Here is a 17804-nt window from a genome sequence, read left to right on the forward strand (position 1 = left end):
TAAGAGACTGGGGGTGCAGTCATTTATTCAGCAAACATGTACCAAGCTCCTGTTCCATGTCAGACCCAAGTCTAGGCACCGGGAACACAGTCAAACAAAACAGACAAGGCTCCTGCCCCCATGGAGCTTACATTCTCATTCCTCCTCTTACAGACTCTTCTGAGACTACCATGGCAGTCCCCCTAGTTTGCCTTCATGAATCGATTTCCTCTTCTCTAAAAAGGGAGTAGTAATACCTCTTTAATTTTAATTAATTCATTTATTCATTCTACAAATATTGATCAAGTATATATGATGTGCCAGGCACAATGCTAGGTGCTGGTGACCCAAAAGTAAGCAAGGTAGAACCAGCCCCTGCTTTCAGATATGACGAACTAGAGGCAAGATGGTTGTCATCTTAAATGTCCATCAGAATCACCTGAAGCCCTTAGGAGGTCACTGCTACCCTGGCCTCATGCCCGGAGCTGTCGATTCCACTGCTCTGGGGTGGGGCTAGGCATCACTATTTTCACAAACCTTCCAGGTGGTTCTTATAGGGGTGGGGTGAAGAAGTGCTGGAGAGGCAAAGATAAAGGGTCATGCGGGTGGTGGTTTGGCAGGTGGAGGGTGCAGCCTATCAGACCTGGGTTCTTGGGGCTGGGAAATGCTTCCCAGAGGAAGTGACTCATCAGGTGAGACCATGAGTAGGACTAGTCCAGGAACAAGAAGTGGGAGCAGTGCCTGGGAAGGCCAGAGCCCCCAGAGGTTGCTCTGAGGGTAAAAGGGGTAACAGAGGTGGACCACAGTCCGTGGTCAGAGACAAGAACTATGCCATTGTTCCTTTGCCTGTTTCTCTCTCTTTGTTCTTTCCAGCCCCACTCCCTTCCTGTTATGTTCTTTATCCTACAGTACACCATACTGACAGCACAACAGCTGATTCTCCAGCTCCTAATAATTATCTGAAAGAGCTTCCTCCTGTCATCCATCTCATGTCCACTGCTTCTCTGCAAGGCAGGAGCCAGCCTCCGGCTCCCTTCCCACAGCTTCCAGCTCAATTGCCTCACTACAGCAGAGGGAAATGCTCTCTTTGCTGCATGATTTGATCAGTGTATTCCCCCCAACCCTCCACCTTCAGGTGCACAAAGACAAAATGCATTCTCTTCAGATATTTGATTTGTTTTGCAACTAAGTGCTCAGTACCCACCAGCTGATAACCACATTGGATGTGTTTGACAAATAGTCCTTGGGTGTTACCATAAATCTATATCTTGATGAGAGATTCTTATTGTTAAAATATAATTAGATCAAAGTTTGGTATTTCCCAAGGGTGTAAGGAAGTTCATGGACGTGTACCATATTCAGTAAGATATACATCTGTGCATGATGTCTGCCATTGTCACTCTAAAACAAGAAATCTGACATGCTTTTATGTCCTAAAGAAGGAAGATATTCAGTGACTTGTTTAAGCTTCTTCTGAAATAACCCTCAGCAGAGCCTGAGTTTATTCTCAAGGCAAGGAGGTGGGGGAAACGGGGTGCACAAACAGTTTTGATCCCATGCCGATGTCTGCTGACTTACGCAGAGAATACAACAAGCTTCAGGGTTAAGGAAAGGATAACAGGGAGGTTGAGAAAGAAAAATCAGTCTGCTGGAAACGTCATTGTCTTAAGCGAGGGTGGAGGAGAGTTGGAGAGTCCTTCTCTTCTATGTATAATCTTCTCAATGCATTGTAAAATGTTTTAAAGGGATTATATTATTTCTCCTGCCTGTGAGGTTACCCCAACTTGTCTCCTCCTCTCTCCCCATTTTTCCCATTTTTGGCTCTTTTGACATGCAAGTGAGACCAGAAACAAAGGCTGTCATCTCATCCAGGCAGCCATTTGTCCACACTTACCAGTAAACTGAATTTGCCAAGAACTCCCACTCTGCAGTCTCTGGGAGAGGCAAGATGATAAGCTTGTGCCTCTGATAAAGCCTGCAGCCTGGGATGATCTGGGCTGAGTGGGGAGACTGAATCCATGGGAAACTGCATCCCTTGAGGAGACTCGTCTGGACTTCTCTCTGCCGGGAGGCACTGATGTTGTAAGAAATGAAGGAATGGGGTCAGGGGTGGGGAGCATCCACAACTCAGATGTTTAAAGAGCCAGAGCTGCAAGCAAAATCTGGCTAGGAACAGTTTTCTTCGACTGACCTCACTAGATGCCTCTTTCCAAAATTCCAAGCCCTCTTGGGGCACACGGGGTCTTTCTGGAGGTTGGTGATGTCGTGGAAAGGTCACTAGGTTTGGATCCAAACTGCCTAGTATGAGTTTACCATGAGCTTCAATAATCTGATCAAGTTCCAACATTTCTCTGAGCTTCAGTTGCTTCTGTGAGATGGAAAACACCATCCCTTCTCAGGACTGTCAGGGACTTTAAATGAGCTGACATAGTTAATACAAATAAACCACGAGCACAGTGACTGGGACACAGAAGGACCTCAGCAAACTGAGTTTTTGCTCCTTTTTCCTTTGCTAAATGAAATCAAACCATTGCAAACCCCATTAGTGTATAAGAGACATTCATTTGTCCATCCCTGAAGGTGTAAGCACAATATAAAAAGGCTTCCCAAACTACTCAGGCGGAGCAGGATAGAGAGATGTATGTTTTGCTGAGCTGATCATAAATCTGAATGAAGTAATTATGTGAAGTATTCAAGAGCAATTCAGTAAGAAGATGCCTCATCTGCCTTGATGGGCTTTTCAATTACTCATTTTTAGTACTGCATTATACTGTTCTCTGGCAATAATTATTAAACATTTCAACTGTACTGCTATATAAAACTTAAAAGGCTGATTTATTTCCTAGGCATTAGACTACATAGAATAAAATTCCCCAATTACATGGTTCTATTTTTTAAAACCTGTTTATCAGTGATTTTCTAGTATTGAGTCAAAACTGACAGCAGGTCCTCATGAAAAATAAGGGTACAGTGTGCTAAGTCCAGCGGTTATTAGCTTTGGGGTCATGGAGGATATTAATACAGACCCCCTACTTGCTAGTCCCAGTTTCTGAATCTGTAAAATGGGGATAATTCCCACTTCACTGGATTATTGTTTGAAATAATGGATACAAAGTGTTAGCAAGAATGTAGAGTCTGTGCCAGGTTTGGTGGCTCACACCTGTAATCTCAGCTCTTTGGGAGGCTGAGGCAGGAGGTTTGCTTGAACCCAGGAGTTTGAGACCAACCTGGGCCACATAGACCTCATCTCTACAAAATATAAAAAATAAAAAATATTACCTCAGCATGGTGGCGTGTGCCTGTGGTCCTAGCTACTAGAGAGGATTGCTTGAGTCCAGGAGTTCAAGGTTATAGTGAGCTATGATCTTGTCACTTCACTCTAGCCGGGGCACAGAGTGAGACCCTGTCTCAAAAATAAATAAAAATAAAATTTTTAAAAAGAATATAGCCAGTGAGAATCTTCCCACTTATTCAGTGTATATGCATCAATCACCTACTAGGCTCTAGGCACTCAAGATGCCACCAGGGCCCATTCTCTGATTGTCACTTCAATGACTCAAAGTCACGGTCATCAAGCATCTAGCAGCTCCAGGTCCCCTTCTGGGCTCTGTACACAAGACATCTTTCATCATGTGTAGCCATTTTCCACATAAGGATGTGTACTCACAGAGAGTTGGGTGACTTTACTCAAGGTCATTCAGTAGCTAAGGCAGAAATCAGACCTAGGTCTGCTGGCTCCAAAGTCCACATGTTCTCTCCCCACTACCCCATGCTACCTCTTAGGATTCCAGGAGCACATTTCACCTGGTTTGAAGGATAATTCCTCCTCCTCTTCCTGGTTTTTCTAGAGGAGATAGCTCTTTTCTTGTTGAGGATTACCCACCCCTGAAAAATTACCACTTTCCCAAAGTCTGTCTCTACTTTTCTCAGCATCTTCCAATTCTCACCTGGAAGATGAGGTTTTCTATTCTAACTGAGGACTACACCATGATTCAGGCAGTGACCCCTACACACACACACACAAGCATGTGTGTGCCCGTTCTACTGGAGCCTGTCCATTGTACTTGAGGCTCCCAAGCCAAACTGGATTTAGGTGCAGGCCAGCTGGGCTGGTACCCTGGATACCAGTCTGTAAAGAGAACTAAAATGCTGCTGGAAATGTAATACAGTGGAGAAAATGGTCTTTACCAGAATTGTTGAGAGCAAGCGGGACACGAGAATGATAATAATAATATTTATCAATGCACAGTGATTATAATATACACAGTGATAGTTTTGTTGATAAACTTTCTCCTTAGTTCAGCTAAAACTGGGCTCTTGTCACACGATCAGGAAAAGATTAGGCTTGTGGACACATAGAATGGCGAGGAAAACAGAATTTATTGGGTGAAAAGGAAAAAGGAAAAGCAACTCTCAGCAAAGTGAGAGAGTCCTCCTATCAGGTTTCCCGCCTCACACGTTGAATCCCATGTCACCACATGGGAATGGGAGAGGCCAGGCTCCTCCCCACTGAACTTCCTGAGGCTCCACCCCATCCTCCCAGTGCTCAGGTGGGCGTTATTCAGAAAGAATCAGTCAGGAAAGGGTGGCTTCATCCAGGAAGTGTAGTCAGGTTTTTCAGCCTTCAGGCTGTTTTAGGTTTAAATATGGAGTTTTGCTGGGGACCCTTGGCTGCCTCCTGTCTCCACTGGTTTTGTGCCAGAAGCTTCTCTAACAACTTCGTATATGAATTCATATAAACACTTCTGGCCCATTGAGGTAGATGCTATTATCAGTCCCCATTTTACAGATAAGGAGAATCAGTCCAGAAAAGTTAAGGAACTTGCCAGAGTCACACCAGTAATAAATAGGCTGTTGGACTCTCCTAGGACTTTGTATTGTCTCCTGGTAGGGGGAAAACCCCCAAGAGCACTTAAGTGACAAGAGCTGGTATCTCAGTGACCTTCCAGGCCTCTTAGTTGCTGGGTGAGGTATGCAAGTTTAGGGCAGCAGTTGAACTACTCAGGTTAATAGAGTGAGCAGTGCTGAGCTGGCAGTCTGCCTGCCCTCCTCCCACGCAGCACTCAGCCTATCCTCCAAATGAATGTTGGGCAAATATTTAGAGAATATCGTTTTGAAAGGGGGCCAAGTTATTAGCCTGCCCAGGGCGCCTACGCATCTTGGCCCAGCCTTGCTCCCAAGCCTGGCCTGCTGTCTTTGCTCCTAATATGTGAAACAACTCACATAGCATGGAGGATTAATCTGCTTTTGGGGGAGAAATGCAATCTGGTGTTTCTCAGGACTAAACTTCTGTGGATTGGATGCCACATGCCCAGTGCCAGAGGGTCAGCCAGTGGTGCTCATGGCCACGTCACCTCCCCCACAAGCCCACGTGCTTCTCAAGTCTGGAAAGCACAGGGTACACTCCCGGGAAGAGAAAATAAAGCAAGTGAGATTTTAAAAGATGAATAAGATGAAGGTAAGAATCCATTTGAAGAGATGCTAATGCAAAAAGGGATGCTAGTTCAGAGACATGCAAATCAAAACTACAATGAGGCACCACCTAACAGCAGTCAGAATGGCTATTGTTAAAAAGACAAAAAAATAACAGATGCTAGCAAGGCTGCGGAGAAAAGGGAACATTTGTACACTGTTGGTGGGAATGTAAGTTAGTTTGGCCACTGTGGAAAGCAGTTTGGAGATTTCTCCAAGAACTAAAAACAGAACTACGATTTGATCCAGCAATCCCATTACTGGGTATATATGCAAAGGAAAATAAATTGTTCTACAAAAAAGACATAAGCACTCATATGTTCATTACAGTACTATTCACAATAGCAACGACATGGCATCAACTTAGGTGTTTGTCAGTGGTGAACTGGATAAAGAAAATGTGGTACATATATATCATGGAATACTACATAGCTATAAATAATAAAATCTATCCTTTGCAGCAATATGGATGCAGCTGGAGGCCATCATATGAAGCAAATTAACTCAGGAACAGAAAACCAATACCACATGTTCTCACTTGTAAGTGGGAGCAAAACACTGGATTCATATTGACATAAAGATGGAAATGATAGACACTAGGGGCTACCGGAGCAGGAAGAGATTAATGGGGAAAGGTCTGAAAAACTACCTTTTGTGTACTGTGCTCACTATCTGGGTGATGGGATCATTCGTAGCAAACCTGTACATGTACACCCTGAAGTTGAAATTATATATTTTTAAAAAGGTTGCTATAACTTTTGTGAAAGTTAGGCTGGAAGATGGGGGTATTTGTAGGGAAAAGGGACAGGATTTAAGCCTAAATCTTTACAGTTTAGAAGAGAGGCCACTGACAAAAAGTACACTGAATAACGCAGCCAATGCAGCCATTCAAATTATGTTTCTGTTAAGTTCAGAAAAACCTGGAAAAATATTGAGGCTCCTAGAACAAATGGAAAAAGAAACAAGACACATTATATAAACAAAATCAGTACCACTATTAACAAATTTTAAAGAATACATGGAGAAGAGGCTAGAAGGAAACAAACCAAAATTATTCAAACAGTGGAGGATTTTTTTTCTCCTTTACTTTTCTGTCCTGGTTAACGTTTCTATGATAAACTTACTTTTTAAAGCAATAAGGGCAAAATCTGAATTTTAAAAAATCTATATTGAAAGCCCTTCCATAAAAGACAAAAGCAACTGTCTTTCCTTCCATGGCTTTCAGATTGAAAAAATACACGTAGGAAACTAGTAAGAGGTGATTCAATGACTGGGATTATTTTCTTTGGATTCTCTCTCAGGTTTTACTGAAGTGGTTAGAAAGCCCTTCCTGGGCAGATTCAGCAATAATAAACTACATTAATTTCATTTCCAGAAAAAACTTAAGATGTCAAATTTAGCTAAGGGGGATCATAATAGCCCCAAATTATAAACAACAAAATGTTCAACATGCTGAGGTTTGTTAGGTAAAATGTGAACCAAACATAAGATGAGCTATTATGCTGCCACTAAAAATTTTATTGGGATTGTACATTAAATGGAAAAGAAATATATTCATGATATGGTGTGAAATGACGAGTTATAACATAGGAAGCATACTTTAATCCTGTCTTTTAGAATTACATTTTTATATGTATATGTATGCATAATCTAAAATGATATACACCAAAATATTAATAACTATCTTGGGGTGGTAGAATGATCAGGAATGTTCGTTTCATATTTTTTGCTCCCCTATGTTTTCTGATTTTCTACAATGAACAAATATCTGTATGGAGTAATTATAAGAAGCTTATTTGTTTCCCCTCTTAAAAGTGTCTTCCTCCCATGTTAGCCAGCCTGTGGTGTTAATGCTTCCCTCTGGGGATGTGGGCCACGACCGGTTAGGAGAGGGGTGCACGGCACACAAGGGGAACCACAACATACCGAGGGCCTGTTAACAGCTGCTGGCTGCTTCGTCAATACTATCTCATCTATTCCTTCTTCCATCAAGCAAGATGGATATTATCATCCTCATTTTGCAGATGAGAAAACAGACCCAGAGAGGTCAAGTAGCTTGGTGTGGTCAAAGTCATCTAATTAGAAAGTGGCAGAGCCGTGATTTACTCCAAATCTACCTGCCTCAAACATTCATCTACTCTTTACTCTATCACACTACTTCTCATGGCACCTCTAGAGAAGAAATATTTATAAGGTGGTGTCATAGCACATGTCTTCCATCATTCCCCACCCTGGTCCCTAACTTCAGTGCCCCCTATACTCCCTGACTCAACAGTTCATATTTAGATGTCCCAATGCCCTGTTCTTCAGGCCCAGCCCACCCGGTACCCACATACCCAGACCAGAAGCTGCTGTCCTCAATTGGGGGTTATCACACCACTATCCCTGATAGGAACCTTTGGTCATGGTGCCTCAGCATTGACCACTGAGTCCCCTGAGTTGTTCCCTTAATCACATCTCACATCCCCCACAGAAGATGTCCCTTCTTATCCCAAGGCCCAGTTTCTAAGACTAGCCTCTCCTGCTCACTCTGCTCCAAGCCCATGTTCATGGGACTAGTTTCCTGCTGTGGATGCTATTCCAAGTTCCTGTTCTAATTATCTGACTTCTCCTTGATTCTCATGTGGGAATTGGAACCCTGACCTGACCACTAGTCCTGACCTCTGTGTCTGGGGCTCTGCTTCCTGAAGACAAATGTCCCAGATGCCACTTACGTGGACTTTGGAATCGTATTCTCCTAGATGTCTCACTGCTATGGCCCACCCACGTGTTGGAACGCTTGCAACTCCATCTGGGACCTTGATGCTGTTCAGGTTCATCTCTTGAGGCTTGTGTCTCTTGAACCAGAAAGTGTGAGGAGGTGACATATCAGGGGAGATAATCCAGATCAGAGTTGAGGAGGGGAGTCAAGATTAGATTTAAGGAAGAAGGGTTGTATGTTCAGATCTGAAAAAGAAAAGCCCATAAATAGGCTGAGGGAAGAGTAGGCACCCTCAGAGTAAAGGTGGGTCATGATGTAGGTTTCAAAATGGGTATGGCATGTGATTTAGGACTAAGACTGCGTTCAATGAAAAGTTTTAGAAGCCTAGAAAAATCATTCTATTAGCTTAAAATGCCCCTGATATTTGAAAAGGCATATTCATGACCAGATACCCAACCAGTTGCTTTAACTATAGGCTGACAAGTATTGGGGAAATCAAACTTTGTCTACCTGTCTAAACTTGGTGGATATCTGGGTTGTTTCACCTGGCTGGATGGGAACCAGTCACAGATTAAGATTTCTCCGTCTCTTGCAAGGAGTCAAGCAGCTGCCTTATCAGCAAATCTCTCCCAAAGTGACTTTAAACTTAAACTTAACCCAAGAAGGTTTATTTAAACCTATATATAAAATAGAAATGTTATCATTGGAATGTTGTAATTAGGTCCTTTAAAAATATTAAGCTGGGTGTGGTGGCATATACCTATCATCCAAGCTACTCAGGAGGCTGAAGCGAGAGGATTACTTGAGCCCAGGAGTTCACAGCCAGCCTGGGCAACACAGTAAGATCCCATTTAAAAAAAGAAAAATGTATAACCTCTTCATCTGAAGTAATATATCATCGTTGAAAATTTAGAAAACACAAAAATTATACAAAGGAAATAAAAATCACCCATAATACTATTACTAGACACAACCACTCCATTGTAATATGTTTTAATTTTCTGTCTTAGGTAAAAAGAAATCACAGATTGAAATGAATGACTGCCATTTAGTTGGTAGCTAACACGGTAGGATTCTGAGACCCACTCTAGATGACAAGTGTGGAGACATTTGGGATTGCCAGGAGGTTTGAGAGCAGGTTCTGATAGTGCAAGGCTTTTCAGAAGAAGCTGATATTTTCTGAGAAGCAAACAATGTTTGGAGGATTCTCTGGATCGAGAGAAATAACTCCTTCTGGTCAATGCTTAATTACCATCTGGCAACTGAGGTTGTGGATAAACAACCGTATTTACCTGAGGTAGCTTCTATGGATTGGAGAACATTCTTCTTTGTTTCACTTCTGGGCCAAGAGTCTTAGTCTTATGTCCCCCTGGGATCTTCGTCAGAGTTCACCTGGAGAGAGCATGGACTTTGGCTTCAGACAGCCCTGGGTCTGAATCCAGACAGATCACTCTGAGCTCCAGTTCCTCATCTGTAAAATCTTCTGTTCTTATCAAAGGTCCAGTGATATGACCATGCTAGGTACCTGGCAGATAATAAATGTTAACTCAATATGAGTGCCTTTTGGCTTTCCCAGTGTAGTCACCCAGAACCTTCCCAAGGATTTTAAAGACTTAGGATTAAAAATTCCTGCCAAAGTTCTCTGCGACCATCAGCAAACAGGGTCCTCACTGGACTCACTATTCTGCAAGTCCAAGAAAATCACATTGTTTGGAAACCTACCCTCACGTCAACAAAGCTGCAGAAGAGAGTCTAAGAACCTGTTAAGAAAATATGAAGCAAAAGTACTATTCACTTTTACCAAGTACTTATGTGTATGTTGGAGTGGAGTGGGGTCTTTTGTTGTGGGTTGGTCCAGTGTATGTGGTTTCATGGGACTAGGATTGGCTAGAGAGAAATTTCCTGCCTATCATAAAGGATATGGCACTATTAGGAGGGACTGTAGCATAGGGGAAAGAGCATGGACATCATGGCCAAGTAGGGCTGACCTCAAGCCCTAGCTCTGCCATTCTGGGACTTTGGACAGGTTGTTGAACCCATCTGCATTACAGTAGTTTCCTAAGGGGTGGGTTTAATAATGCTTATTTTTCAGTGTTTGAGGGAATGGAAATAATATATGTAAAGGTCTTCATCAAGAGAAAGTGCTGAAAAATGCTATTATTATTATCAAGGCTATTAATAACCATCTAGGGAAACAAAGTCCAAATTCAGAAGGAAGTCCAGGGAATTACCTAATTAAAGGAGCTGAGACACATATTGTGGCCAAGTCATATAGCCAGGAACCTCACAACAAAAGGGAGGAGGCAAGTACACTTAGTTCTTTTTTTTTTTTTTTTTTTTTTTTAAGACAGAGTCTCACTCTGTCACCCAGACTGGAGTGCAGTGGCACAATCACAGTTCACTGTAGCCTCAACTTCCTGAGTTTAAGCAATCCTTCTACCTCAGCCTCCCAAGTAGCTGAGACCACAAGTGTGCACCATCACAGCTGGCTAATTTTTTATTTTTTTATAGAGATGGGGCCTCACTATGTTACCCAGGCTGATCTCGAACTCCTAAGCTCAAGCAATCCTCCTGCCTTGGCCTCCCAAAGTGCTGAGGTTACAGGCATGAGCCACCATGCCCAGCCTACTACACTTCATTCTTACAGTGCACACTTATTAGTACCAGCTACCTTGCAAAGTGGTGATGAAATGATGACTATTTTTAAAAAGGCTTTGGAAATAGGAATTGACCAGGGCCTTGGCAGGAGAAGACACATGACCAGTGTACAAAGTGCAGGAAGCAAGGAGGGAGATGGCACAATGTGAGGCTAGAGGCAGGGAGGCAGAAACTAGCCTCTGTGTAGGATTTCAGTCTTGATTCTGAAAGCAATGAAAAGCTGTTGAAATACTCTGAGGAAGGAGATAATTATATTGTAATGATATTTGTGTTTTTAAAAGACCTGTGGCTTGCAGTATAGATAACAAATTGGAGAAAGACGAGAGAGTAAATAAAGACAGTTAGAATGATGTTACATTAGTTCAGAGAAGAAATGATGTAGCTTAGTCCAGGGTAATAGTAAGAATGGTGGTAGATATTCAGGAGATATTTGGAAGGTAAGATGGACAACATTTAAATATGGAGGATGAAGGCAAGGAAGAGCCAAGGGTGACCTCCAGGGTTTCCAACTTGCACAATTGGAGTAGGACCAGGTTAGAGGGAAGACGGTTAATGGTTAGGTTAGTTATTAACAGGGTAGATTTGAGGTGTTTCTGATATATCAAAAGGTAAATGCAAGTAAAAGATAGAAAGTTGGAGATACATGCCTGGAACTCAGAGAAGCAGCCAACACTAGAAATATAAACGAATGAATCATCTATACAGAGGTAGTAATTAAAGCCATGAGTTGAATGAGATCACCTACAGATAAAGAATCAAGTCAGAACAGGAGAGGGTTTACGACTGAACCTTGAGCAAGTTCAAATTTAAAGGCCAGTAGTGGAAGATGAGTAGCCAAAGAAAATGGAGAGAGTGGATGGGGGAAGTTGGGGGAGGGCACCAAGAAGGAGCTATGGCACAGAAGGCAAGGGAGGAGAGTCAGTTGAGAAGAAGGATGACATAGGATCCATTGGATTAAGCATTGCAGAAGCTTAGCTAGAGTTATTTTGGTAGTGCAATGTGGCCTGAAAATACACAGAACTGGGTTGATGAATAAGTGGGAGGTGAAGGGAAGACAGTAAGTATAGCTACCTTATTCAAATAATTTGATTGTGATGAAGAGAGAGAGAAGACCGTAACTGGAGGGGGATGAAGAGTTAAGTAAGGTCTCAGCTTTTTTTTTTAATTTTATTATTATTATACTTTAAGTTTTAGGGTACATGTGCACAATGTGCAGGTTTGTTACATATGTATACATGTGCCATGTTGGTGTGCTGCACCCATTAACTCGTCTCAGCTTTTTAATGGGAGAGATTTGAATGTGCTTAAAAGACAATGAGAACAATTCCGTTGGAGCACAAGTTGAATCCAGAGAAGAGTAAGGAGATAATTGTTAGAGTTGGGAAGAAGGGATGGGACCAAGACAGTGTGGTATTAGTAAAAAAATAGTCTAACAGAGCAATGGAGTATAATAAAAAGCCCAGAAATAGACCCACACAAATATAGTCAACTGATCTTTGACAACGGAGCAAAGGTAATATAATAGAGCAAAGATAGTCTTTTCAACAAATGGTGCTGAAACAACTGCATATCCACATGTAGAAAAAAAAAAGAATCTAGACATAGACCTTACACCCCTCACAAAAATTAACTCAAAATGGATTACAGACCTAAGTGTAAAATGCAGAACTATAAAACTCCTAGAAGACAACACAGAAGAAAGCCTAGATGACATTGGATATGGCAGTGATTTTTTAAGTACAACACCAAAAGCATTATCCATGAAAGAAATAATTGATAAGTTGGACTTCATTAAAATTTAAAACTTTTGCTGTGTGAAAGACACTGTCAAGAGAATGAGAAGACAAGCCACAGATTTGAAGAAAGTATTTGCAAAAGACATATCTGATAAAGAACTGCTATCCAAAATATGCAAAAAACTCTTAAAACTCAACATTAAGGGCCAGGCGTGGTGGGTCTTAATTCCAGCACTTTGGAAGGCCAAGGCAGGCGGATCACTTGAGGTCAGGAGTTCGAGACCAGCCTGGCCAACATGATGAAACCCTGTCTCTACTAAAAGTACAAAAATTAGCTAGGTGTAGTGGCACACGCCTGTAATCCCAGCTGCTTGGGAGGCTGAGGCAGGAGAATCACTTGAACCCGGGAGGTAGGGGTTGCAGTGAGCTGAGATCGTGCCACTGCACTCCAGCCTGGGTGACAGAGTGGGACTCTGTCTCAAAAAATAAATAACGACTGGGCGTGGCAGCTCATGCCTTTAATCCTAGCACTTTGGGAGGCCAAGGTGGGCGGACCATTTGAGGTCAGGAGTTCAAAACCAGCCTGGCCAACATGGTGAAACCCCATCTCTACTAAAAATACAAAAATGTTTAGTCAGACGTGGTGGTGGGCACCTGTAATCCTAGCTACTTGGAAGGCTGAGGCAGGAAAATTGCCTGAACATGGGAGGCAGAGGTTGCAGTGAGCTGAGATGGCACCACTGCACTCCAGCCTGGGCAATAGAATGAGACTCCATCTCAAAAAAACAAAACAAAACAAAACAAACAACTCAACATTAAGAAAGTGAACAACCCAAATAAAAAATGGTAAAAGACCCAAACAGAAACCTCACCAAAGAAAATATACAGATGGCAAGTAAGCAAATAAAAATATGTTCAACATCATACGTCATTAGGGTGTTACAAATTAAAACAATAATGAGATACCACTATACATCTATTAGAATGGCCAAAATCCAACACAATGACAACATCAAATCCTGTGGAGGATGTGGAACAACAGGAACTCTAATTGTTGCTGGTGGAAATGCAAAATGGTAAAGCTGCTTTGGAAGACAGTTTGGCAGTTAAATCTAAATATACTATTACCATATGATCCAGAAATTTTGCTCCTTGGTATTTACCCAAATGAACTAAAAATTTTATGTCCACCCAAAAACCTGCACATGGACGCTTATAGCAGCTTTATTCATAATTGCCAAAACTCAGAAGTAACCAAGATATCCTTCCGTAGGTGAGTGGATAAACTGTGGTACTTTCAGACAATCAGATGTCATTCAGTGCTAAAAAAGAAATGAGCTATTAAGTCATGAAAATACAGAGAGGAAACTTAAATGCATGTTACTAAGTGAAAGAAGCCAATCTGGAAAAGCTACATACTGTATGATTCCAATTCTATGACATTCAGGAAAAGGCAAAACTGTGGAGATAGAAAAGATTAGTGGTTGGGAAGAACAAGGGGTGAATAAGAAGAGCACAGAGGATTTCTGGGCCAGTGAAACTATTTCATATGATACTACAATGGTGGATACATCTCATTATACATTTGTCAAAACCCATAAGATGTATAATACCAGGAGAGCAGCATAATGTAAACTGTGGACTTTGCAGGATAATGATATGTTAATATAGGCTCATTGATTGTAACAAATGTATCATTCTGATATAGGATGTTGATAGTGAGGGAGACTGTGTGTGTGTATGTGTGTGTAGGGGTGAAGGGACAGGGAATATGTGGGATAACCCTGTACTTTCCACTCAGTTTTGCTGTGAACCTAAAAGTGCTCTAAGAAAATAAAATTTATTAATTTTTTTAAAAAAATGAAGTTGGATCCCTACTCTATCATATTAAAAAATAAACTCCAAATGGATTGAAGACCTAAATGTGAAAGGGAAAATTATAAAGCTAATGAAAGAAAATATTGGAGAATATCTATATGATCCCAGTTTCTTTAGGCAAGATCATAAAAGTGCAAGCCATAGGAGATAAGTTGATAAATTTGACTAGAAGAAAGTCATTTCTGTTAAATGAAGAATTCCAAAGGTAAGACTAACCTCTGGGTGCCAGAAAGGAAAAGATATTTGTAGATGTTGAGGTATTCATGTCTAGAAAATCCCCCAAAACAGCAAGAAAAAGACAATAAAATCCACTGGCAAAGATTTTGAATAGACAACTTGCAGAAAGGCAAACCTGATAAATTTGTGAAGATGATCAAATGTAGTAACATTAAAATAAGATACTACATTATAAGCATCAGATTGGAAACAGTTAGAAAGTCCAGTAATAACAAGTACTGGTGAGGTTATGGAGGAAATTAGGAACACTAGTACATAGCTGATAGAATAAAAGGTATAGCTATTCTGCAGTACTTTGTGAAATTAATATGACTATACCCACAACTTAGCAATCCTACTACATTATCAATCTTGCTGAGAAACTCTGATCACAAGTACAGCAGCATGAGGTTCTTCATTACATCAATATTTGTGGAGACAAGGAACTAGAAGTCAACTAAGTGCCCCTCACTGGAAGAGTGGTTACATAAAATGTGATCTATGCATACAGTGGAATACTAGGCAACAGTCATAAACAAATTACATTTACATGTAGTAACAATGATATAGCTCAAAAGTGTAAAGTTGAATGAAAGAACCATTAAAACATAAAACAATTCTAAATAACACACACACACTCAGAACAACACAAATACTTAGGAGTGAATGCTAAATAGAGGAGGAAAAATGGAAGTAGGATAAAAAGTATAAAGATAAAAAGTAATAGAAAATGGTCTTTGCTTTGTCCAGTGATAAAATTATATGATAAGCTATGGAGTTTGAGGTACTTCATTCCTTTTGTCTGTTGTCCTAAAAAGAAAAGGAATTTTTAAAAGTAAAATAAATACAATATAGGTATAATAATTTAATAAGATTGTGTTTTGAAGATTAATTCAGATAAAGCACTTAACTTAGTGCCTAGAACATATTAAACACTCAATGAATGTTATCTATTAATGCTATCAACACTATTCATGATACAGCTACTACCAATCTATTGGAGTTGGCACTTAAAACCAATTGGATTTAGATTACTTTCCCCCAAAAGATCCTTTCAGGTCTAATATACTATAGTTCTGCAAGAGGGATAGGGACATACCACAGGAGGCCCAGAAGCAACAGGCAGGAGAAGAGATGGAACATCCTTGGGGAATGGGAAAGGCTACCATCTTGTTTGTAGCATCATAGGAAACTTTGATGGTTAATTTGGGAGAATACTGATTAGTAAATACAATGCACAGATTAAGGAAGTAGGAACTGCGCTAGTAAAAAGTGCTATGAAGCTGGGATACTTTATATACTTTGCTATACTTCCTCCAAAAGGGTGTTTTAACATTTTAAGTTATAAAATTGTAGCTGAGTTACAAAGTTTTGCGATGCAGTGTTTGATTTGGATTACCCCTCCCCCATCCTCCTTCTTCCCCAAAGTGGGACCCAGGTTGTTCTATTGAAATAAGCAAGATCATCACCTAGTGGTTAATTCCTCAAAGTGCTGACACAAGATTTGGTCCCAGAGAGCAAAGATGTGCCCAATCTGTGTCCTCATACAATGTTAATTCATTCAACAAGCGTTGACTGGGACTTTATGCCAAGCACTATTCTGATGCCTGGGGATACAGAGTTGCTAACATAAAATGACAAGTTTAAAAATAAAGTTAAGGAAGTACCAACTTAGAAGCTTAAGCGCCCTCTCAAAATGATGTTGCATGTATTTATTTCTCACTGGTTTTCCGTAGATCATAGACGAAGAAGAAACTCAGTTTATGAGCAATTGCCCTGTTGCAGTCACTGAAAGCACTCCACGGAGGAGGACCCGGATCCAGGTGTTTTGGATAGCACCACCAGCGGGAACAGGCTGCGTGATTCTGAAGTAAGTAAACATGGAATCCTTCCCTGCAGTTTATCAAAGACTTTGTGGTGTGATTGCAGGAAAAAAAAAAAAAAGTTCTTTACTGAGCATCAGAAAGTTGCATCATCTCTCTGCCCTCCCTTATCTGAATTCTCAATAGCACCATAGACTATCATTGGTGAAGTGTTCCATAAAGATTCATTTGCTAGAATCTCCATTTTCATCAAATAGGATGATTCTCCTGGCCACCCTGTCCTACTAGAGATAATTATATTAGGGCTGGTTAAGAAAAATTACAAACCAGGTGAAGATAATCTTTGACTTTTTCCACCTGGAATTTAACACTTTTTCTTTTCTCGGAATATACAGCACCTAGAATCCTTACACTCTGCTTAGGCTGCCCCAAGACCCACATGTGACCTCCATTAGCCCTGAGCTCCGCTTTATGATGCTATCTTCTTCCTTGCCCATCAAAATGGCCCTCTGGTGCCACTTCCTATCTGGCCTCCTGACCTCCTTTCAGTGAGTTATAATAGGTGATAAAAGGTATTAACCAGCCAAAGGAGTTTTCCTCTGAAAGGTAGTATTGTCTCAAACCTGTTTCTCCAAACTTATGTGCCACAGAATGATAGTTTGGGAAATGGAAATAGATGGGCAGGAAAATGATTTCTGTGGTCAAATGTTTGCAAAATGCTGTGTACTAGATACCCTTCTTACAGATTCATAATACTAGCATAATGAAGGTTTTGCAAAGTCCTGGCGAAAAAAAAATCTGTTTAATTTGGTTTCACCCAGTATTTATGGTGACATCTATTAACATTCACAGTTTGGCGAAACATAGCCATAATCCATTTTAAATAGGTTTGAGGTCCTATATGGAATGATGCTGAGAATGTTAGGATTTCATACCAGCAAATTAGTCATGGGTAGATGGAGAGGGTTCCAGTCCTAGCATCCAAGAAGTCACTTTTTTTTAATGGAAGTAGGCACTGAGACCTTCCCAACAGCCTTTCTCTTTTTTAAATCCTCGAAGGTCTTATTTATGTATTTGGTTCATTTGTCAAATATAGTCATTTTGACAGACTTAACAACTGTGGTTAACTCCAGCCCACCCCTGAGGAGATCCCGATAAGAAAGCCCACCTAGGCATTGCAGTACCTGCAGTTCATAGACTTCCACTGTGCTTGGCTTATGGAAAAAACCCCACAGAGTCTCTGAAGCATCTGTCCATTGTCCAGACTCACCCATCATTGTCTGGCCTCCCTTTGCCGCCATCTGTCTGGACATTATTTGTTTCTTTCTTAGTTTAATGCAA

General features: G+C 41.0%; 1 protein-coding gene across 1 annotated transcript in view; it reads left to right on the top strand.

The window, feature by feature from the left end:
• SPON1 (spondin 1) overlaps positions 1-17804 on the top strand; it is a 286962-nt gene that overhangs the window by 62557 nt on the left and 206601 nt on the right. The window contains exon 3 of the mRNA XM_019037489.4: positions 16377-16510. Within this exon, the coding sequence (XP_018893034.4) occupies positions 16377-16510 (134 nt within the window). The remainder of the gene's footprint in view (positions 1-16376; positions 16511-17804) is intronic.

This window comes from Gorilla gorilla, chromosome 9 (assembly GCF_029281585.2).
Source record: "Gorilla gorilla gorilla isolate KB3781 chromosome 9, NHGRI_mGorGor1-v2.1_pri, whole genome shotgun sequence".
NCBI lineage: Eukaryota > Metazoa > Chordata > Mammalia > Primates > Hominidae > Gorilla > Gorilla gorilla.